The sequence below is a fragment of the Equus przewalskii genome, unplaced genomic scaffold (assembly GCF_037783145.1).
Source record: "Equus przewalskii isolate Varuska unplaced genomic scaffold, EquPr2 ChrUn-7, whole genome shotgun sequence".
Classification (NCBI taxonomy): domain Eukaryota; kingdom Metazoa; phylum Chordata; class Mammalia; order Perissodactyla; family Equidae; genus Equus; species Equus przewalskii.
Window position 1 is genome coordinate 508,272 of NW_027228755.1, and position 22,201 is coordinate 530,472.

Here is a 22,201-nt window from a genome sequence, read left to right on the forward strand (position 1 = left end):
GTTTTAGGACCCTGGGGGCCAGCAAGATGGGCTCTGTGTGCCCAGCTGGGTGGGCACATTCTCCTAATATCAGGTCATTGCTAGAGCTGCCAGTAGATAGTGTGTGGGTGTTGTGGGGGTGTTAGGAGTATGTTTGTGGCAGCGAGGTGTGTGGTGTGAGATGCTGGAGAGTGGGGATGGGGTGGGGTTGGGATGCTGCAGAGTGTTAATAGGCCAAAGTAATCAACTCACAGTCAATAGCATTTAGCTATTTACACAGGGCTTTTGCATGTCTCATCTCCTCCAACATTCACAACATTTACAGATAAAGAAAAGGGAGCTCAGAAAGTGTGCTGACCTGCTCTGAATCACAGAGTTCTACAAGGCACTGCTGGGATTTCAGCCTAAATCTTCTCATTCCAGATTCCACCTTCTTTTCATAACCCCTGGGCAATTGTTGACATCTTTCATGATGTCTCTAAGGAAAGAGGCAAAGGGGAAGGGGGCAGATGCGCACTGCTCCTCCTTCTCTAGGTGAACAAAAGCTAACTTTTACTGAGTACTCTTACGACAGGAACTCTGCTAAGTACCTTATATGGGATAGGAACTATTATTGGACCATTTCCCAGAGGAGGAAAGTGAGATGCTGAGAGGTAAAGTAACCTACCCAAGGTCAAGCTGGAGCAAACCTTGAAGCTCTATGTTAATCAGGATAGGATACACGATGTTGCAGTAACAAACAACTCCAAAATTTCAATATCTTAACGAAACAAAGATTCATTTCTCCCTCAAACTACATGCTCATCATAGGTTGGCAAAGGAACTCTGCTTTCGCATAGTCTCTCAGGGACCCAGGCAGGGAAGGACTCCACTATTATGAAGCTGCATCATCTGGAATAAATGAGGTCTGGTCCCTATGGCAGATGAAGAAAGAGCTGGAGGGTCTCATACCAGCAATTAAATGCTTTGGTCTGGAAGTAACATGTCACTTCTGTTGACAGTACACTGGCCAAAACTAGACAGGCTGGCCTTGCCCAACAGCCAGAGGACTCAGAGAGAGAGAAGCCAGTATTCACTAATACTGGTAACATCTCTCAGCTTGGCAGACTGACTTGAGATCCGTGTTTGTTTTTTTTTTTAAAGGTTGGCACCTGAGCTAATATCTGTTGCCAATCTTCTTTCCTTCCTTCCTTCTTTCTTCTTCTCCCCAAAGCCCCCCAGTACATAGTTGTATATTCTAGTTGTAGGTCCTTCTGGTTGTGCTATGTGGGACGCCACCTCAGCATGGCCTGATGAGCTGTGCCATGTCCGTGACCAGGATCCTAACTGGCGAAACCCTGGGCCACAGAAGCGGAGCACGCAAACTTACCTACTTGGCCACGGGCCGGCCCCAGGAGATCCATGCTTTTAATCACCATGCTACCCCACTTCATCACGCATGAACTCCTCTAGGTTAAATTCCCATTATGCATTGCGTTTACGAGTTTGCTTCCCTTCCCTCCATCCCTGCATTCCTCCAGCCCATACTGAGCAGCTGTATGCCAGGTACTCTCTTGGCTGATGAGGATACTAAAATGAGCAATACATGATCCCTACCTTCAAGTGCCCTTCAGTGAAAAGTGTTAATGCATCATACACAAAACCCTGTGAATGAAGCAGATAGTTATGAGATCAGTGAGTTGGCTCACCTGTCCTGAGCCTTCCTGGGAGGGAAGGAGGAAAGGAGGGAGGGAGGGAGGGAGGGAGGGAGGGAGGGAGGAGGAGGGAGGGAGGGAGGGAGGGAGGGAGGGAGGGTGAGTAGATGAGTCAGGCAAGGCTTCCTGGAGGAGAAGGCCTTTGAGCTGGGTCCTGAATAAAATTTGTAAATGAGAAGAACGTGGGCTTTCCAGGAACAGAAAAGAGCTTGGACAAAAGCCCAGGGGCAGGAAAGTGCAGGGTGTGCTCCAAACAGGGCATGATTCCATTGACCTTAAGGAAAGTTGAGCAAGTGAAAGGGAGGGTTGACAGATCTGGTCCTTTGGGAAGGTGCTCGGGGTAGATCATGGCGGACTTTGAACATCACACTTTGGTGGGAAAGTGCAGACTGGAGCATGTTTGTGCCTCGGCCCAGAGCTCCTGCTGTGAGGCAGAAGACTTCCCAAAGAGGGAGTGGCTCTTAAAAGTCTGCAAAGCTTGGTGATAAAGGGGCTATTGGTGTCATTGTTACTTGTCCTCAGGCTGGACAAGTGACTTGGGTCCTTGTCAAAGGAAAAGGCCTAATCCACGGGACAAGCTCCTGTGGCCTCTCTTGGGCCTAAAGAAGAGAGTGGGTTCAGGTCTTGGAGGCTCGTGTGGTGCCCTATCTAGCTCACAGACTTGTCCCAAAGTGCCTGCTGGCCCTGTGCCGGGCTCTGGGGATGCAGAGAGGAATAAACAGCATCATAAGCAGACAGATGGCACAGGAAGCACCCCACTCAACACTACTTGGCCTATCAGAATTCATCCGGGCCTCCATGTTTGCACAAATTTGCTTCTTTATTTTTTTTTTCACTCTATTCTGTTTGTGTCTGGATCCCAACTATCACGCTGTGTTTCACCTATGTGGGTTCAGCTCACCTGGCTGCGTCCACAAGAGTCATCCTGCACCTGGCCCTCTCATTCCCATCCAGGTTGGCCTTGCCTTGAGCTACCTGTACGTTCTTAGTCTTGGACACTCGCTTCCCACTGCAGCCCCCACTGTGCCCTGCCCCTCCCTCGTGGTAGTTCTGGGCGGTGACCTCCAACCTTCTTGGAAATGGGTCACATTATCTCTATTTTTCAGCTCTTACATCCCTAACTTTGTCTGTTTTGTGTCCCTTGTGTAAAAAAGGCTACTGTGGACCGTCTTTAGTTGGCTTGGCTAATTGGATGAGGAAAACAAGAAACCCTTGTATTTTTCTAATGATTTAGGCCTTTCAAAAATATTATCTGAAAACATTTTTTTTTCAGTTATCTTCAAACTGTTATGAAACGAGCAAAGTGAAATCCTTACCAACTCCTCTAACCTCAGAGAATTTAGAATTTCTTAGCTGGATGGCCTCTGCGTATGTGTACTGTGCATCATCTGCTTTTTCATTTTATTTCACTCTAAGTTCAAAAGGTTGGAAACTTGGGAAATTTTACCTAAATTACTGCATTTTAATAAATGAAACCAAACCTGCTCACATTCCCACTCCCAATTCCTTTGGGATCTGGATCCCAGATTCAGTCTCCCCCCTTCCCATCTCATAATCAGATTTGGCACAGAACATGTGGGTGCTGTGTTCCAAAAGCATGGAGCCTCCAGCTGTTTGTCCCTAAACTGCTGTAATCGGCCTCAGGGTTCTGTAACAGTCACAGACTGAATAAAACACCTTTGCCCCACAGCCTGGAGATGACACAAATATATAGTCTCTGCATCTCAATCCCAAAATCTGTTATCTTTTCCCCAAATCTGGACCATTTCACCCCAAATCAGGCAAGCTTTTAAGTAACTAGAACTGCTCATGCATTAAATAACACAAAACATGGCACTTTTTAAAACATTTATATTTATATATATAAAAAAATTAAATATATATAATATATAGTGTGTTTGAGACTAAAAATATAGTACATAATATTTAAAAAAAAGGAAAAAAAGGTAGAATAGGAAAAGGTGTGAGGGACACACAGATACACATTGCTAAAAATCTACGATGGTTTGTCCTAACAAAAATATTATCTTTTTCTCTTCTCTTATCATCATGGATCCATTTATTATTGGGGTTTGGGTGGAGAAAAGTCAACTGGAGCCAGAAGTGGCGGTTGTAATCCCAAGAAGAGTTGGGTAGAAAATATGACCACAGGAGCCCTGGGCCTCTTTCTGGTGAAATTGGAGGCAGCCAAATCTTCCGGGTCTCTATTGCTAACAAGATTGTGTCGAGAGTTTGATTATATTGGCAACCTAGCTGCTCTCTCCCCAGAGTTAGGGATGTTCCCAGGGTCAGCATCCGAAGACCTCCAGAAGCAAACAGAAGAGCCCACGGCCCACCAGCTCTTGAAAAGGCCAGTGATTGGGGCCAGCAAAAAAGCCAGGAGTGGGCAAAGGAGACTGGTAGGAATGAGTGATAGGTCTATGCAAATGGAGTTATTATTATTATTTTTAAGGGCAGGCTTGTACCAGAACCGCCCAGTATGGCCTATGACTTCTGCGCAGCAATTATTTCTCCAGGGACAGGGCCTGGAGCTCCCTCACAGTGATGCAAGAAAAATGAGATTCCAGCCCCATCTCTCCATCTCCCAAGCCACACATCTTTCCATCCTCTCCACCAGCCCAGAGGTGGAATGTCAGGGCCAAGCTGATCAAGGTGAAGCCAATGCCTTTCAGAAAGAGGCTGGCCTCCAGGAGAGGAGAGATATCATGGGGGGCATATGGGGAGGCAGAGAAGGGAATGTGGATATTTAAATGCTAATTTTATAGCCTCTTCACAAAAATAAATGCCTTTCCAATTACATCCCATGGTCTGTGCACTTCAATGTTCTATTATCACATCCTCACTGGTCCCACCAGGGTCATGAACTTTACTAATGCCTTTCAGGTGATTCCCTCAACATGCAGAAGGGCCTGTAGAGGCACAGAGCGGTGAGCTGGCTCAGGACACACAGCACTAAAATGGTAGAGAAGCCAGGGTTTCTGAGGCCCAGGTGGCCTTGGGAGTGTGGGAGTGCAGGAGTGGGAACAGAACCGTCCTCACACCAGAGTGAGGCAGTGACTGAGCCAGTTCAGTCCAGTTGGGGTCTTGGCTTTCATGTGTTTTTCTTCAAACCCAAATGGCCCAACATTGCTATGGACATAGGTCAAGTATACTGAGAGACCCTATAATTCCATTTTAAGGAGCCCAGGCCTTGTGGCTCCCGACAGAACGCCGACTGTTTAATGAGAGGGCACAAAGGCAGAGGAGACTCTAGTGCAGTGTGCTCCATCCTCTGATGCAGAGAAGGCTGCCTCCAAAATTACGAAGAATGCAGCCACTGCAGGGATGAGAGGGCACGGTGCCTGGAGACAGGGCGGTCAAATTAAACTTTTTCATCCCAAGCAAGACATTTGTGAGAACATAGTGTTGCTCCCATTCCTGGCCACTTTCCTTTCTGCCTTATTGTGGTTTTTGCTTCATGTATACTCTGTGGCTGGACTTTGAGGGGTCCAGGATTTAGGATGCAGGCTGGACCCTCCACAAGGAAAGAGACCATGGGACACCCGGAATCACGAGAACCTCTATAAGATCCAGAATTTAGGTCAAAACTGCTGTCCCACTATTTCCTCCACCAGCTGCCCTTCCCACCTGCTCCTTGGACAGAGGGTCAGCTGTGCTCACACCTCACTCTCTGGCTCAAGACACCATCAATAGCAGCTTCACCGTGCTTGGTGAGTGGGGCCCACTGTCCCTGGACCAGGGGAATGCTCCTGAGGAGCAGGGTGGAGGGTGGCTGCTCCCCTTTCTCCCCACATAAGTTGCCTGAAACCTGGGTACACAGCGAAGGAAACTCACCATGCCCTGCCCGAGCCATAGCCACCTTGCAAAACTCTGAATTCTGAGTAAGGAGCAGCACAGCTACCCAATGGCCAAAGGATAATTCCAGGCCAATTTCACTCTGAGGTTTAGGATGTGGTTTTTGTTGCTGTCTGGGATCAAGGGGTTCCTAGTGGAAATTCGTTCACAAGACTTCTGACAAGATAATGAAGCCCATGGTGAAAGCTGCTTTCAAGGCGGGAACAGAACCTTCAACTTCCCCATCCCTCAGCCTGCTCGCTCGCCGTTCCCAACTCCTTGCCAGGGATGGCCAGGCCCCTCCACCTCACCAAATGAATACAGTAAGAGCAGAATAATTCCATGTTTGTGCAACCCTTCCCCCTATTTTACAGGTGAGAGAATTGGGGGCAGTGAATGTACAGAGATTAGGCCAAAGTCATTCAGTAAACGGCAGCTTCAGAACTGGGTCCCAGGTCTCCTAACCCCTAGCCCCTTGCTCTTCTCACCAAAACAAGAATGTCAAAGGCGGTCAGGATCACCAAGGTGACCACATCTAGTACCGAGGCACCCTGCTGGAGGATGTCAGCCTTAGACAACAAAGTTCTACATTCAAGGACGCCTTCCACTCCCCCAGAAAAGCTCTTCCATTTGGCCTAACAAGTAGGGCCCAGTTCAGATTCTGATCAGACCAGAGTGCAAGTTGCAGAGGGCAGAGACGGCCTTGGTTGCTGTCTGTGCCGTGCACGGCGCTTGCTTGATACTCAGGAGGTGCCCGTTAATGTGCTAAAGAAGAGAGAACAGTGAGGTGGCTCTGTATCAGGCCCCAGGAAACCAATGGTCCCTACAGCATCAACTGAATGTTACCTAGTGACCTTGGGCCCCTCCTCTCCTTCATTTCAACAGAATGGGCCCAGCACTTAAACAAAAATGGAGGAAACAGAATCTGGCCAAACCTTAAACAAAAATGAATGTTTTGGGGAATACCCCTGTTTAAAGAGCCATTATCTTTAGACTTTAACTGTTTAGATTACCCATGGCTTCTGGTTTCGGTGAAAATAATCAAAATATGCATGAATTTGCACAGCAACCTTCCATCCTTAACAGACCTTCTCACTGAGCTCACATAGAAGGACTCCGCAGGAAGGTGTCCGCTTCCAGGTGCAGGGGCAGACTGCAGCTGCAAGCCTGCATCATGCCTCAGGAAGGGCCAGTCCATGGTACGGGCCCCTGCTGAGACGGAGCAGGACGCAGAGGCAGCCTGCGAGGCTGGAACTGGAGCTGCTCCCTACCAGCAAGGGAATGGCAAGGAATGTCACCCCGCAGACCCATCCGCAAGGGTGGTGATGGCCCGTGGCTGATAGGCATGTAACTCATTAAAGCGAACATGACTAATGAATGGTGACCATGAGAAAGGGCAAGGCGCATTCTGGGAATTGCACCTGAGGCCCCGCCCGTCGGGGAGCGAGTCTGGAGGAGGGGAACAGCCGACTCCAGACCCTGCTGCTTGGGAAGGGGCGCCAGGGTTGGGGTCCGAGTTCTCTTTGGAGCGCCGGTTCTTTGGTCGGAAGGTAGTGCCTAAGAATGGCCTCTGTGGAATGTGTGTGGGTATGTGCACGTGTCTATATGTGTGTGTGTGTGGTGGGGGGGGGCAGCATGGGCCATGACTGCCTGCAGTGCCCTTCCGTGCCACCTTACCTGGTCAGCCCTTCCTCCCCAGGCCCCCTCATCTGTCTATCCCTAAACGCTTCAACACTTGACAGTGTGTCTGGGGCTCACAATACCCACTGTCTGCACAGCCACTCACACAGGGCCGGTCGACCAAAGCTGGACACTCAAGGCACTGAAAGTGGAAGAGGGAATCTGATTGGTCCAAGGGGAAAAAAAAGACACGTAACAAACCAAAACCTGTCTCAAGAGAACATCTCCCATGTCCCCTGGAAGGTGGCCTCTCTAACCAGCTGGTGGACCCTGGGGTAGGACAGCAGTCTGAGAGCCAGGCCCCTCCTTAAGCCTCTCAGAGCCCATCCAGTGACAGGTCTCCCTACCTTAATGTTTAAAAATGGATTCAAAGTGCTTGGGGATGGAAAGTGTAATGGAAGGTGTTAGCAATCTGGTGGAGAACAGGTGCCTCCCTTTCCTTTCCACTGGGACTTGTATTTGGGTGAGGGGATCTCTACAGGTTTTTTGGGGTTTTTTTTGTTTTTTCCAAATGAGGTTTTCATTGTTTTTTGTTGTCTTTGAAAAATAGCTTATAGCACCCCCCACCCTCACCCCACCACTCCCCAGGCAGGCTCAAGAGTTAAAGCCAGGAAGTGGGACAGACTGGGGAGAGAAGGGGGCTTGGGTGGGCTCCCTCTAATGTGGGTTCTGGAAACTGCTATGTAGCACACAGTTGTCTTGCTGGTGAATCAGGATATGGTGCCTGACCTTTCCTTTTTCCACCAGGACCCCCTGACTTATCTGGCTGGCCCAGCGTAGAGGGGCCGGAAAGGGGGTCATGCACCTGCACATCCATGGATCCCTCCGCAGGCTGACAGACAGGTGTCCATAGCCGGCAGCCAGGATGACTGGCATTTTAATCCCAGCTGAATAAGGGCTGGATTTGAACTCAGTGCCAGGGCTGTTCTGCAGACAGAGCTAAGATAAATCCAAGGTCCCTTCTGCAGTGCCGAGGAGGAAGAGATGCACCCCGGGCATGGATGCAGACGACAGAGGGACTGGCCAGGCTGTCTTGTTTCCACCTGTCTGCGCCAGAGCCACCCACCCCCACACTTCATGTCCCCTGGCCAAAGCCTGCTCATCCCCACTGACACCCCCCGCACCCCCACCCCGTCCACTTATGGGAGACCAGAGGGGTGGGATTGAAAGGGAATGCTAAAAGTGCCCCCTCTGCTCTCCGCAACCTTCACTTTCCCTGTCCCCATACTGGGGCCAGGCGAGAGCGCAGGTCAGAAGAGACACGTCCTCCCGAAGAAGAGGGAAGGGCAGGCCCAGGAGGCTGGGGCGTGCACGGAGCACCATCCTCGGGACGGGGTGTTTCCGGGAGACCTGCTCCCCACCTGCCACGGCGGGAGGAGGAAGGCTGGTCCGGGACGGGAGCAACGAGCAATGCCCCTGAATATCAGGGAACAGCTGTGAGAGCCTTCTCCTCTGCCCCGCAGAGATGCCCCAGCCAGGCTCTGGCCCCTACACGTGAGTCTGCATGCGCTGCTGGAACCGCTGGCCGTAGTCCGAGTGCTGGGAGGTGTAGGAGAACCGAGTGGCAGTGGCGTACTTGCCAATGGGGTCATACGCCTCATACGGGGTCCGCTCCAGGCCAGAGGGCGGGGCCTGGGGGTAGCCCAGTCGGTAGGTGGGGTACCCTGCTGCCCCGGGGAAGGGATGGGAATTGAACTTCTCATAGTTCTCGTAGGACAGCTGGCTGGTTGTGTCGGTACCAGCTGGGGCAGCAGGGCCTGGGGGTGTGGGCTCAGGGCCGTAGTCGGAGGCCGGGGCCCGGCTGTAGGTGTTGAGCTGGGCGTAGCCGCTGGAGTGGGAGAGACGGGAAGAGGGGCGGCCGTCGAAGCGGGCAGGGCCGGGGGCACGGTAGTCAGTATAGAGCACTGCCCTGGAAGACGGACGGTCTTCGTGGGCACGCACGTTGTAGTAGCCATTGGTGGGGTCCTGGGGGGCAATGAGAGAAGAGGATGGAGGAGGGATCTCCCTCTTGGGGGAGGGGCGTCAAGTCTCGCATGGCCCTCTGAGCCTCCTCCACTTGCTCTGCCCTGTGTTCTCAGCCAGTACCTCTCCACCTCCTCTGTTCCTTCAATAAACCTCCCGACCGTTCCTCCCCACGCCTGCCCTCACCTCCACCCTGAGGCCCTCGGAGCCCCACGTGCCCACCCAGCCCTCTGCCCTGGCCCCTCCCCCTTTCCCACCTTCATCTCATACTCCTCCCGGGTGTCGATGGTGTCGCAGCGCAGGTCCTGCTTCAGGTCCACATCATCCTTAAAGGACTGCAGAGCAGCAGGAATGGGGCATCAGGAGACAGAGGCCCTGTTCTTGGCCCCTTTGCCCACCCCATCTGCTCACCCAGAGGCCACCTGCTAAAGGGAAGGGTCTGGGGTCACCGGCAGGCTTGAGTTCTGTGTCCTCTCCCAGCAGAGGCTCTGGGATGTGGCAGAAAGAGGCCAGAGACCCGGGTAGCACCAATTTTGTCATTAACACGCGTGACCTTGGGCATGTCGCTGCCCCTCTCTGGGACTGTTTCCTCATCTGAGCAATGAGGCAGTTGGACCAGAAAACTTCCAGGGTTTCCAATGTGACACTCTGTGGGGGAAGGACAGGAAGCCTATGGGGGCCCCACCTGCCTATCCTCTGCTGGAGGGAAATTAGCCTGGGGAACGTGTGTGCACACTCACATGTGTGTCAGTTTGTGCGTGAGCATGTGCATATGCATGTGTGTGCATGTGCATGCATGTATGTATGAGAGCATGAGCACGTGTGTGCGTGTGTGGCAGGACCAAGGTACTGACTGAGGGAGGTGAGAGTGACAGTGGCTATTACAGTGCTGGGGTGGGCGGGTCCCAAGAGTGTGAACTGGGGAGTGGGCCAGGGAGGAGCAGGACCCTCACCGAGTAGATGGCCTTCATGACCCGGGTCGCTGTGGAGACACTGGCGGTATCATCGTCCCGGTCAGAATGCATCGTGAGTGGCTCACGGTTCACTGTCTCCACCTTGATGTCCAGCTTCCTCAGGGTCACATCCTTGCGACCTGGGATGGGGGAGGCAGCCTGGATGCTTTCTGCCAGCCTCTGCAGTAGCTACTTCTGGACCCACCTATGCTGGGGAACGAAAGTCCAATCCCCTCGCTCCTCCTGGCACTGCCTGCTGGGGGCCCTGGAGGGACAGGAGGGGCCATACTCACTGCCTTTGCGGCGCCGGTAGAGGAAGAACACCAAGGCGATGAAGAAGAAGGTGAGCAGGATGCCCGCGCCGATGGTGGCCCCGGCGATGATGCCCACGGGCAACACCTCTTCAGATGAGGCAAGAAAAAGAGGAGGGTAAGCATGGAGTCACACGGGCCAGCCACAGCTTTACTGGCACCCCTGGATTGTGAGCTTCAGCTTGATCAGAGTTGGGGTCGTGATCACATCTCATCCCTGCAGCTGGGGCACCAACTTCACCCTGGCCTGGATGGTCCATGTGACCCTCTCCTGCCACCCACCTGTCTGTTGGGCTTGGTCTCTCCTTGCTGGGCTGGGCCCTTGGTTGATGTCAACTGTCTCCACATTCTCCGATCTGCCATCTGTGTTCCGATCTCTTTGACCACCTTCCCCATCCACACCACCGTGATGGCCCCATCTGCACCTACCCTCCCAGGCTCAAACAGTCCTCCTTGGTTCCCCCTGTGCCTCAGAGCTGAGGAGGACCTGGCAGCCCTGCCTCCAGCTTTCTCTCCCTTCCTGCAGTCCTGGATGGATCCCATCTGCCTAAGACTCCTCCCCTCCGGAAAGCCTTCCCTGCTGGGTCCTGTGTCCTCTGATCCTCCCACCAGCCCCTTGCTGGCACCCTCAGCTAAGACAGAACTGATGGACCCCCAGTTATTTTTCCCCATCTCTCATGTCAAAGGGCTGGTTCTTAAAAAAACAACAAAAAAAGAAGCTGTCTTTCTCTCATCAGAACTGGGAGCTTCCAAAAGTCACAGCTAATGCCTCTTTCGTCGTGCTAGAAGTGCCTGAAGAGAGGGAATGTGTCTCTCCTATCAGATTAAGGATTCTTGAAGGGGTGGGGAACCAAGATTTACTGGTCACCTATTCTATGTCAGTATTTTATAAATACTCTCTCATTTAATCCTCACACCATCCGGGTGAGGTAGGGTGTGTTACTCCCTTCCACAGATCGTTTGACTTTTCTCCATCTGAAGTCATTTGCTGCCACTCTCTAAGTTCCCCTACTAAACTGAGAGTTCCTTGAGGCCAGGGACTGTGTCTTGTTCACATCTGGCCCTACAGCCCCTACTGCATGGCCTGGTACACAGCAGATGCCCAATAAATGTTTAAAGAAGCGAGTGGATTTCCCCAGGTTCTGGTGGGAAGGCCCAACAGAGAGCTGTCTCCTTCTGAGCCCTGTCCCAGGAGAGAAGAGGAGGCAGAATCCCCGGGCTGCCCTGCTGGTCACCTCGCTCTTCCAGCTGGATGATGGCCGTGCCCGGCCCGAAGCTGTTCCAAGCAGTGCAGTTGTAGTGGGTCTGAAAGTCGGCCTCCATGACGTTGTTGATGGTGAGCGTGGACAGCACCCCACTGCCCGAGTTGGTCCTCTCGACTGTATAGCGTTCCAGGGTCCCCACCTCCAGGAAGTTCTCTTTCCATGCCCATGCCTGGGGTGGGAAGGGCAGGAGGAGGTAAGGAAGGGGCAGGTGGCAGGAACACCTGACCTACCCTCAAAGCATGCTCACCCCATGTGTCCTGGGTACCCCTGGGCCCAGCCCAGCACTCACTCTGTAACAAACCTAAGTCGCACCTCCTGCCTCATACCTTGGCAACGAGTCTCTAGTCTAGGAGAAGCAGGGTCTCCCATACATGACTGAGACTTATGCCAGGAACATGCAGATATGCCTAGGGATATCTTTAAAATGTAGATTCTTGGGGCTTATCTCCTAAAAATGACTCTCCAGGGAAGAGGTCCAGGAATCTCTATTTTTATAATGATCTCATGTGATATGGGTGCAGCTGATCCAATGAGCTGACACTTGGGAACCCCTGATGTCAGAGAAAAAGTCCTGGATGGGGAGGCAAGAACACTGGGCTCTGGGCCTGGCTCTCTGCTTGAGTCCCTGTGTGGCCTCCCTTCCCCTCTCTGGGCCTCAGTTTCCTCATCTGTAAATGAGAGGCCGATTCTCTTCCACCTCTGACAGTGTGAGATTCTAACTAAACATAACTCAATCTTCAACCTTACCTTTAGCCAACTGATAGCCGACCCCACATGAACCCACCCGGCTGGCTCTGGAGCCCCATCCACAGACTCTTACAGTGGGTGGGAGTTATCATCGGAGAGGGGGATCCCCAGGCTCCTCCACCCCTGACCTCCCAGCCGGGGTATGCCCCCTTCATGACCCCTCCCTCAGAGTGGAGCCCAAGGGAGCCGGAGCAGCTGACAACTGGCTCCTTTCCAGGGATCAATCCTCCTAGATCTGCAAGGAAAGCCCCCGGGAGCCGAGCCGCCTGCTGCCCGGGCGGCCGTGGTAATGAAGTGTCCCTGGGCAGCCCTGGAGTTAGCCAAATGGTCATTAAATGTGATGAGGGGTTTGACGGTTAATGGTCACGGAAGGAATTAATGGTGTGGGGGAGAGGAAGAAGGAGGGAGGAGAGCGGCGAGGGGGCTGGTAGAAAGAAGAAAGCAGGAGAAGGGAGAGGAGTGCGTAGGGTGGAAGGAGAAGGATGGGGCAGGGTTCAGGAGAAGAGGGGAGTGGGGGACCAAGGAAAAGATCAGGAGGCTGAGGAAAGGGCAGGAGAGAGGGAGAAGAGAGAGCAAGAGTGGTGGCCGAGGGGAACTAATGATGAATGGAGCAAGTGGCTCCCACAGGCCCTTCACACCTGTTGCTACAGTTACTTCTCCCGGCAACCCTGTTAGGGAGGGAAACTGCCCCCATTTTATGGATGACGAAACTGAGGTTCAAAACACTAAGTAAGTTCCTCAAGGTCACAAACAAGTAAGAGAGGAGGTGGCATTTGAGTGGGGAAAGGGACAGAGGGACAGAGTCAGAGGATTAGAAGTATAGAAAAGGCGTGGGGAAGTGGAAGGAGCAAAGGCAGATGAACAGGAGGAGAGAGCCAGAGCAGACAGACAGGGGGCAGCGGTCCTCAGATCCCCCCCCCCCCCCGTCAGTCCCAGCACTCACAATGCGGTCCGGCGGTGGCGTGCTCCCGATGAAACACTCCACCTTGCCTCCATCACCCCTAACAGCGTACTGCACCGCCTCGCTGGAGATAATGGGGGGCCCTGCAAGCAAGAAGATGCAGTCAGGGCCAGCTGGAACCTACAGCATCTGTGCGCCCAGCCCCCCAACTCAGGCCACTCACCATTTACATAAAGTGGCACCTCCCGCTCAGCCACTCCGATCCGAGGCACGATGGCCCGGCAGGTGTAGGTGCCGGCATCTGCCTGGGTCACCGACTTCAACAGCAGCTGGTTGCTGTTACTCAGGACCTGGGCAGAGAGAGCAGCCTCGGGTGGGGAGCCAGGAGGCCTGGGCCCCTAGGTCCGTGTGGGCCCCCGCATTGGAGGCATTGGAAAGAAAGCAGGAAGGGCCACAAGTGAATTCCCAGAAGGGAAATAGGATCCCTAGTCCTTCTGGTCCATCCCCTGACTCTAAACAGGCTGACATTTAAACACACCATCTCTGCAAAAGCGGAGCCCGGCGAGGGCAGGTGAGGCTGCAGTAATTTCACAGAGGATGCAGCCTCGTGGGTAATCTGTTCTAGTGCTTTTCTTGCAAAACAAAGTAGGAAGTTTCACTCTGAAATCCCTCTTCCTGCAGTTTTGGCCCAAAGTGTCTAATGTAGGTCTCTGTAGAGCTGCAGAATTCAACCCTCTCTTCTCCAGTGAATCATCCCAGCTTCCCCACCTTCCTAGGCAGCATTCATTCACCAGATCCCTTTCCACTGGAGCAGCTCCACTCAGGCGTCTTTCCTCCTCCCACACACAGGTCAGCGTGTCCCTCCCGCTGCCACTGAACCAGCCCACTGTCCTGCGAGGAGTGTGGGGGTTGATTACGAGCACTGTCTTTCTCCTCCAAATCCCAAGACCCTGGAAATATCCCAGGTTCCACTTGAAAAATAATGTGCACCTCCCTTGCTGCCCCACCCCCGACCCCCACGATGCTCCTTCCAGCATTCAAGATAGGCAGCAAGCATCTTACCATGTTTGAGTCCTTTTTGGTCCAGGTGAGGGTGAGGGGGGGATTCCCAACCCAGACACAGGTGAGGGTCACATCAGAGCCAATGTCTGTGGTCGTGGGTTTGGGGTCAACTACGATCCGGGGGGCAACTGAGGTAGAAAGGAGCAGCTCGTTAGGGTCTCGGTCTCATTGGGGGTCAGCTCTGGTCAGTCTTCCCTTCCTTCTCCTGCCCTGCTGCCTCCCCATGTCTATCCCCTGTCTCCTCAGCCTCATGGAGCCTCCCCCCACTCCACTCCAGGCCCTTCAAAGGCCCCCAGTCTCTGTCCCTGTCCCCACCCTTGCAGCTACTCACAGTGGACATTGACTAGAGTACTGACGTTGGTGCTGCCCACTTTGTTGTGAACCTCACAGGACACAGGCTCCGTGAAGAAGGAGTAATCAACATTTGTCTCATAGCGACTCTCGTGGGCATCTTCAATCAAGAAGCCCCCCTTGGCCCACCTGGGGGAGGAGGCACCAAAGCGAGGGGTCAGGGCCTGGCCCCTCTCACCCGTGTCCGATGGCACTGCCCTCCCCAGCACCCCACTCCTGGCCTCAGGGGCCTCTCCACTCTCCCTCCCCAGACAGCTCCCAGCCCCACCCCTCGCACCTGTAGCCCAGGATCTCAGGGTTGGCCGTGGCCTGGCACGTAAAGACGACACGCTCGCCCTCCTGCACTGTCTGTGGCTCAATGGACAGGGTCACTGTAGGAGGGTCTGCAAAGCAGGGGACAGGAAGTCACTGTCTTTTCTGTCCCCAGCACATACGCTCAGACCTCACCACTGTGCAGTGATCTGGGAATTTGAGTTTGCAGTGTACCAGCTCCAGCAAATAAGCTGTCTTCCTCACCTTTATGCCACGGAGCCTCTAGCAGGCCGGCTGGGGAGACCACCAAGGATGACACCAAAGGGACACATTGGTCAGTGGATGTAATGACCCACTGTGGCCACTAGGCGTCAGTGTGGGCTCGCTTGGCCAGCTAGAGGGATGGGGGTGGGGCATCTCTTCAACTGCTGCCCACACTCCCACCTTTCCCTGGGCAGAGGGGATTGACTGAGCACCTACCCGGGAGCATACTCCATGCTAGATGCTCTTACACTCTCATTTAATGTTGGCAACCCTGAGAAGCAGGTACAGGTCCACAGTCCCTTATCTGAAATCCTTGGGATTAGACGTGTTTCAGAATTTGGCATTTTTCAAATTTTAGAAAGGTAATGGGATGCATAGACCATTTACTATGTAAGACTCCCAGCAGGGTCTGGGCAACACCCCACAGTCAGACACATTAACACGTCTGCAGTGAAACAGATGACTATTCAGATTAAGTGGGTTAAATAAAATACTACAAAGGGCCCACAGTTCAGGTTTTGCCACCAAACCACTCTTGGCTTGGAATTTTGCATTAAGGATTGTAGACCTGTATTTTATTCTCTGCAGGTAGACAGAATTAGAAACTGAAGCTCAGAGATTAAATCATCACCCAAAGTCAGACGCTGGCTTAGACCCGGGAACTGCCTGCCTCACATCCGATGCCTCTTCTACCAGCCCTCAGTGTCCACGGTCAAACCAGGGACTCCAATGTGAGCATCCCTCTGGGGCCCCTGGAGGATTCTTCCGTGCTTCTCCAAGGGTGCCCACATGTGCTTCCCCACCTCATCCCTCCACCCTGCTCCTCCCCAGGACCCTACTCACGGTGCACATCAAGCTCGATGGAAGTCTCCTTGCCACCGGGGATGGCCTCATTCACACTGCGGCAGGTGAAGACTCGCCCGATGTCCAGGTCGGTGGGGTTAATGAGCAGCTGGCTGATGGTAGTCTCCCGCTTCCCATCCTTCAGCAGCTCCTGGGGTGGGACAAGGTGGGAGACATGGTCAAGCTAAAAGCCCCCTCCTCTGTTCTCAGGATGACCCCACTCAGAGCTGGGCTTGCGCTGGAGAGGCACTTCAGCCTGAAGCTCAGCCTCCTCCCCCAGCCCCACCTCTTCCCCAAGTTTGGCTTTGTTTTCTTTAATTAATAGTTATTTTTTAGAGAAGTTTTAAGTTTATGGAAAAATTAAACAGAAAATACAGAGTTCCCGTATACCCTCCTTACCGACCCTACAGTTTCCCTTGTTATTTTATTTTATTTTTTTTTTAGGAAGATTAGCCCTGAGCTCACATCCGTGCCCATCTTCCTCTACTTTCTATGTGGGACGCCTACCACAGCATGGCTTGCCAAGCGGTGCCATGTCCGCACTCGGGATCTGAACCGGCGAACCCTGGGCCGCCGAAGCAGAATGTGTGCACTTAACCACTGCACCACCGGGTCAGCCCTCCCTTGTTATTGTTAACACGATGTATTAGCGTCATACGTATGTTGCAGCTGATGAACCAATACAAAGACATCATTACTAATGAAGTCCATAGTTTACACTGGTGTTCACTCTTTGTGTTGTACGGTTTTTCCCAGGATCTTGAGCATCATTCCTGGAATTCTCTGAGTCCAACTCAAGTCCCTCCTCTTCTGGGAAGTCTTCTTTGGCCACCCCAGCCCTCAGGACTCTCCCAGCCTGAACTCGCGCGCTTGTAGTCTGTCTGTCCCGCACTCTGCTCTAGGCACAGCCAGCCATGCCTCTCAGGCAGTGGGTGACTTCAGTGCTGGGTCTCTCCTGCCAGACCATAAACCCCTTAAGGCAGGGAAGGGCCTCACAGGTGCAGTCTCACACTGGCTCAGTGGTATCCAACTTGAGGCCCTGAATACGGTCATAGGATGCCTTGGGCTGTTTTCCATATTGCAAATTGCCTAGGGGTTACCATACTATTAGCCATAGTTAGGTCCTGCGGTTTGACAGCAATACTCGCATCTTTGCTGGACCAGAACAGGACCAGCCCAATGCAATAACACCAGTGTCCTCGTGCTGCTTTGAAGCTCCATCGTCTTTAATGAACATAAGAAGAGGAGTGGAGGACAAGTGGCCAGTAACAAATAAGCTTGTTTGGCTGCCAAAATATTTCAAAACATGTAGCCCCAGAGGAAAAAAATAACACAGTTCATGGTAGTGAAAAGGTTAAGTACCACTAAGGCCAGATTCTCATCTGTCAAACGGTGAAACTAAGGCCGAGAGAAGTGAATTGTCCAAGGTCATACAGATGGTCAAGGGCTGAGCTAATAATCCAGGTCCTCCCTGGGGCCGTGCTCCGAGGCACACAGGTAAGCAGTCTCTCCCTGCAGGTGAGCAGGTCTCTCAAAGCACCAAGCAAAGGGCTGAGGACACAAATATGCTTGCCTACAGCTGGCAGAAGGAACCTCATACAGGAGGTATGGATTCTAATTCCAGCTCCACTGTCAACTTTACCATGTGCTCCTGGGCAAGTCACCTGATGTCTTTCTCTGCCGTAAATCCCTCATCTATAAAGTGTACACAGTAATCCTTGCCTCTTCAACCTCTTAGTTGTGCCGACTGGGAAAATGTGCCAACTAGAGGTTGAGGGAGGGAGGTTGAGGTACTCCATAGAGAGACAGCACAGTCTGACCCAGGTACAAACCCCAACTCTGCTGGATGCCAGCTGTGTGACCTTGGGCAAGTCACTCAACCTCTCTGACCATCAGTTCCCTCTTTGTGAGTTGGAAATAACATCTAATTTATGGACCTCCTGTGAGGACTAAGAGAGATGATCCATAAAGAGTTTAGCATGCACCAGTGTTTGGCACACATTAGGTGTTTCATCGATGTAGCTATTATTACTATTAATTCTGAGTTTCTGCTCAGCTACTGAATGGCATCATGAACCTGAGGATTCACTTCTCTTCTCTGGGCCTCCATTTTCCCAACTGTATGGGACCAGATGACTTCTAAGGCCCCTTCTCACATCTGTGTCTCCCTGAGTCTGTGGTCAGACCCACGTGGGAAAGGAAAGGTGACCTGAGAAGAGGCCCAAGAGGAGCTGGGGGAGCAGGCGGGGTCTCACCGTGCTGGCCACAGCGCCTTCCTGCTGCGTCCCATCCCTGAACCAGATGATGGTGGCGGCAGGCTTGGCGTTGAAGGCTCGGCACGTGAGGTTGTGGGGGGTGCCTGCCTGTAGCAGAAGCACAGGACCTCCATCAATCCTGGTGTCCTCCGGGGGGACTGTGGGGAGAGCAGAGCAAAGTCAGTCCAGGGTGCGGCCAGCACCACCCTGATGACCAAAACCCCTGCCCCTAGAGGCATTTCTCCCTCTGCACCTCCACCCCTTGGCGGGGTGGTGCCTCCCTTACCTGCTAACTTACAGTCACTGTACCTGTGCTCCCACAGTGGCTTCACCTACGGCCCTCAGCTCACCCAGCTTTCCCAGACCCCCATCAGTTATCCTTTCCCAGCCTGTACCAATTCTGGTTCTACACGGCCTGCCATTGCTCAAACCTACACACTATGGATGAGGGGAGTGGCCTCAAGTTAGGGAAGAACTAGGCTATCATGGGGTTTGAGTACAGCTCATACCTTGGGGGGCCTGGCACGGAAAGGTGGCTACCTCCCCAGAGCTTCTTCCATCCATTCGCTCCTCTCTGCTCCTCCGCCCTGGAGCAGCCAGATGAGCCGGCCTATGACAGCAACCTCCCAAATGGACTCCCTGCCTCCAGTGTCTCCGGCCCCAGCACATCCATCACTGCTGGCAGGTTATTTTCTCTATAGAGCAGCTAAGACTGTGCCACTTCCCAATTCAAACACCTTCAGTGGCTACCAACTGCCGTGGGCACGAGTTCCAAGCACCTCAGCCTGCTGTTCAGGGTTCCTGAGGCCGAGTCCTGCACTTTCTCACCTCCTCGCCTTTGCTTCCCCTGTTCTCTCCCTCACAGTGTCTGCTGAAGTGCTACCCAGCCTGTTCACCGCCCAGTCACTGCACAAGGCCTTCCGTGCCATGTGCCCCCCAACCACTACCTCGGTGGTCCCCAGCCAGTCACTCAAAGCTCTCAGCACCATCGGCCTTGTGTTTGGGTTACTTTTGATTATCCACGCCCCCTTCCACCCAAAACAGCTATCCCCGGAAAAGCAAGGACCCTGTCTCCCTAATATTTACACAGTCTCCAGCGCTGAGAATGCGGCCAGAGTAGGCTCTTGCTAAATGCTTAGGGAAGTGAATCAATGAGATGTCTGACACTAGGAAACAGGGGTCCTCTTCCTGTCCTGTCCCCATGGGCTTCTAAATGCTCAGGTGACCTGGACTGGAAGTTCCCTGGGTACAGGGGCTGCCTCTTCTTTTCCTTTTTTTTTTTTTTTGAGGAAGATTAGCCCTGGGCTAACTGCTGCCAATCCTCCTCTTTTTGCTGAGGAAGACTGGCTCTGAGCTAACATCCGTGCCCACCTTCCTCCACTTTATATGTGGGACGCCTACCACAGCATGGCTTGCTAAGCAGTGCCACGTCTGCACCTGGGATCCGAACCGGTGAACCCCCGCCCGCTGAAGAGGAACGTGGGAACTTAACCCCTGCGCCACTGGGCCGGCCCCCTCTTATTTTCTCTTAAAGCCCCAAAGTCTAGCCCAGATCTTGGTTCATGGCAGGCCTTCAGGGATATCAGCTGAATTAAAGAATAAGTGATTGAGGAGATAAAGGCAGAAGAATTTTGATTATAATCTTCCTGGTCCACCTAGTGGTCATCAGGCCAGAAATGAGAAGGATTTCATTTGTTTTTTGCTGGGAAAGACCAGGAAGACTCAGAGGGGGCTCTCAGAGGGAACCCTTGAGAGTAGCCTGGGAGGCCCGTAAGTCCAGTGGTGGGCAGGGCTGTCCTGGAGTTTATGCCGTGATGGTCTCCATGCTGGGGTTTCCAGTAGAAAGGAACCACTAGCAGCCCAACCCAGCATTCTGCTCACCTTGTGCACACAGAGGTAGCATGGGAAAAGAGTGGAATTTCGCATCAGGCTGCCCTGGTTTTAAATCTTGGCATCTTTATTTTCCTGTCCTGTGATCTTGAGTGTGCCCCTCAAGTCACTGAGTCCCAGTTTCTTCAACAGGGACATAACAATGCCTACCCACGGGGCCCTCGTGAAGGTCAGGTGAGGCATCGTGTATGGACTGTTATGTGCAGGGCACATGTGATATCTGGAATGTGTTCGCTTTGCTGCCCAGATGAGAGCCTGGAGCGCCTCCACCTCCTGGCTGGAGAACTGCCCACTGAATCCCTGACTCCTCCTCTTTGCTCGCTGGTATACCTGGTTCTGATGCCGGATGGGGACAGATTGGGAAATGGGGTGGGAAGCAGTGAAAGGTGGAGAGAAATGGATAAAGAGCTGCCACTCAGGGTCCCCTGGTCTAGTTGTGCCTTGCTGCCACACCCTGGGAGGAAGGTGCTGGATAAGCAGAGGCCCTGCACTTCTCCAGGGGGGAGAGACCATACCCAGATGTGAGTCGTCCCTCCTGTGGGGAAGGTCTCTCCTCTTGTCAGCTCTCCCTTCCTTGTAACTCTCGCCCTTTTCCTTGTTCAGGAAAAGACCGTCCATCTGTCACCTCTGTCACTAGCCCAGCCTTCTCTTTGTAGCTGGGGCAAAGGGAAATAAGACTGTTGAGGTATCTGCTCAGCCATCAGTTAGAGGGCATGTGTCCATGTGTATGTTTGTTTACGAACAAGCTTTTATAATTTGTGATGTGAATTTGCATTATCAGCACGTACCTGTGTCTGGGGCCTCAGTTTCCTTGTTTGTAAAACTGCAAAAATAACATTGACATCTATTCCCCAGGGTTGTTATTGTGAAGGCAAAATGAGATCAAGGATGTGACGCCAACTGTGAACGGTAAGGTGATAGACGATATTTCCACCACTCATTGCATGCTTACCGTGCGTCAGCTAACGTGCCTCATGCGTGTGATTTCACTTAATCCTTACTACAAAGTGTATTTCATTACTCCTTTCATGGTAAATACCATCAATCCCAAATCCACAGGTAAGGCACTGAGGCTCAGGGAGGTTAAGCAAATGTGCTTGGAGACAGGAGAGTGAGTGAAATGGCGGGGCCGGGATGTGGATGGGGCCCGCTAACCCCGTAGCCGTGCTCCTTGCTGCTGCACTGGCGTTGTCATCTCTGGGAATAAGGAGGGAGCTGTGGGGCTGTAGATCTGTATTATGTCGGCATCTGAGGGCAAGTGCGAGGCAGCTTCTCAAAGTCCTGCCACAGGAAGAATGAAAGGCCATTCTGTGAAGGGACCACTGAGGGGTACGGCTGCAGATGTGAGGGGTTTATGAGGCTGGCTGTGCACACTGGGCAAAGCCCACTCTCGACTCTGCCCAGCCCATTTCTGGGCCCCTGGGCTGCCCTGAGCAAAGGCTGTGTGTAAGCGGGTAGGCAGGGGAGGGTGTGAGGAATGTCCTGTCTTCTTATTGCCTCCATGTGGCTGCAGATGGCAGGGAGTTTGAGAGTTCAGGAGAGACAAGGAGGGGAGTGAGGGGAAAGCAGCAGCTGTACTAACCTTTCATCTCTTTTACTTTCGGGGCCACCCTTGCTCCCCTCATCTGCCCAAATTGCCCAGATAGGCTAGGAAGGCCCATACCCTCAACACCCCATGCCCTCCAAACAAGCCAGTCAGCTTCCCCACTCATGCGGCTCTCCCTCATTGACTTGCAAGCTTTTAACTGGGTACTGCTCCATCTAGGGTTCCTACTGATATTCTCCTCTTCCTGGAAGCCTTTCTTGATTGAACCAAGCCACCAGATGCCATTATAAGCCCTTGTTCCTGCGATACCTAGGGGCTTGGTTGGCCTTTCTTCCTCTCTCTCTATTTCTCTGTCTCTGTGCTGGGGTGGGAGAGGGAAGGGAGAGTACCAGAGCCCCCTCAGTAGGATGGG

General features: G+C 52.8%; 2 protein-coding genes across 10 annotated transcripts in view; both read right to left on the bottom strand.

The window, feature by feature from the left end:
• Positions 1 to 22,201, bottom strand: part of LOC103541334 (T-cell surface glycoprotein CD1a-like) — a 546,159-nt gene that overhangs the window by 130,897 nt on the left and 393,061 nt on the right. The window lies entirely within an intron of this gene.
• The window catches only part of KIRREL1 (kirre like nephrin family adhesion molecule 1), a 103,036-nt gene continuing 84,342 nt past the window's right edge, over positions 3,508 to 22,201 (bottom strand). For 5 of the 9 annotated variants that reach the window (XM_070608492.1, XM_070608496.1, XM_070608495.1 and 2 more), the window contains 12 exons: positions 18,354 to 18,511; positions 16,099 to 16,249; positions 15,017 to 15,122; positions 14,720 to 14,868; positions 14,389 to 14,516; positions 13,550 to 13,724; positions 13,369 to 13,469; positions 11,649 to 11,847; positions 10,396 to 10,503; positions 10,103 to 10,242; positions 9,407 to 9,484; positions 3,508 to 9,152 (listed from right to left, as the gene is read on the bottom strand). In XM_070608492.1, the coding sequence (XP_070464593.1) occupies positions 8,676 to 9,152; positions 9,407 to 9,484; positions 10,103 to 10,242; positions 10,396 to 10,503; positions 11,649 to 11,847; positions 13,369 to 13,469; positions 13,550 to 13,724; positions 14,389 to 14,516; positions 14,720 to 14,868; positions 15,017 to 15,122; positions 16,099 to 16,249; positions 18,354 to 18,511 (1,970 nt within the window). In that variant the 3' untranslated portion in view covers positions 3,508 to 8,675. The remainder of the gene's footprint in view (positions 9,153 to 9,406; positions 9,485 to 10,102; positions 10,243 to 10,395; positions 10,504 to 11,648; positions 11,848 to 13,368; positions 13,470 to 13,549; positions 13,725 to 14,388; positions 14,517 to 14,719; positions 14,869 to 15,016; positions 15,123 to 16,098; positions 16,250 to 18,353; positions 18,512 to 22,201) is intronic. The other 4 variants (XM_070608493.1, XM_070608498.1, XM_070608497.1 and 1 more) reach the window with 1 other exon arrangement.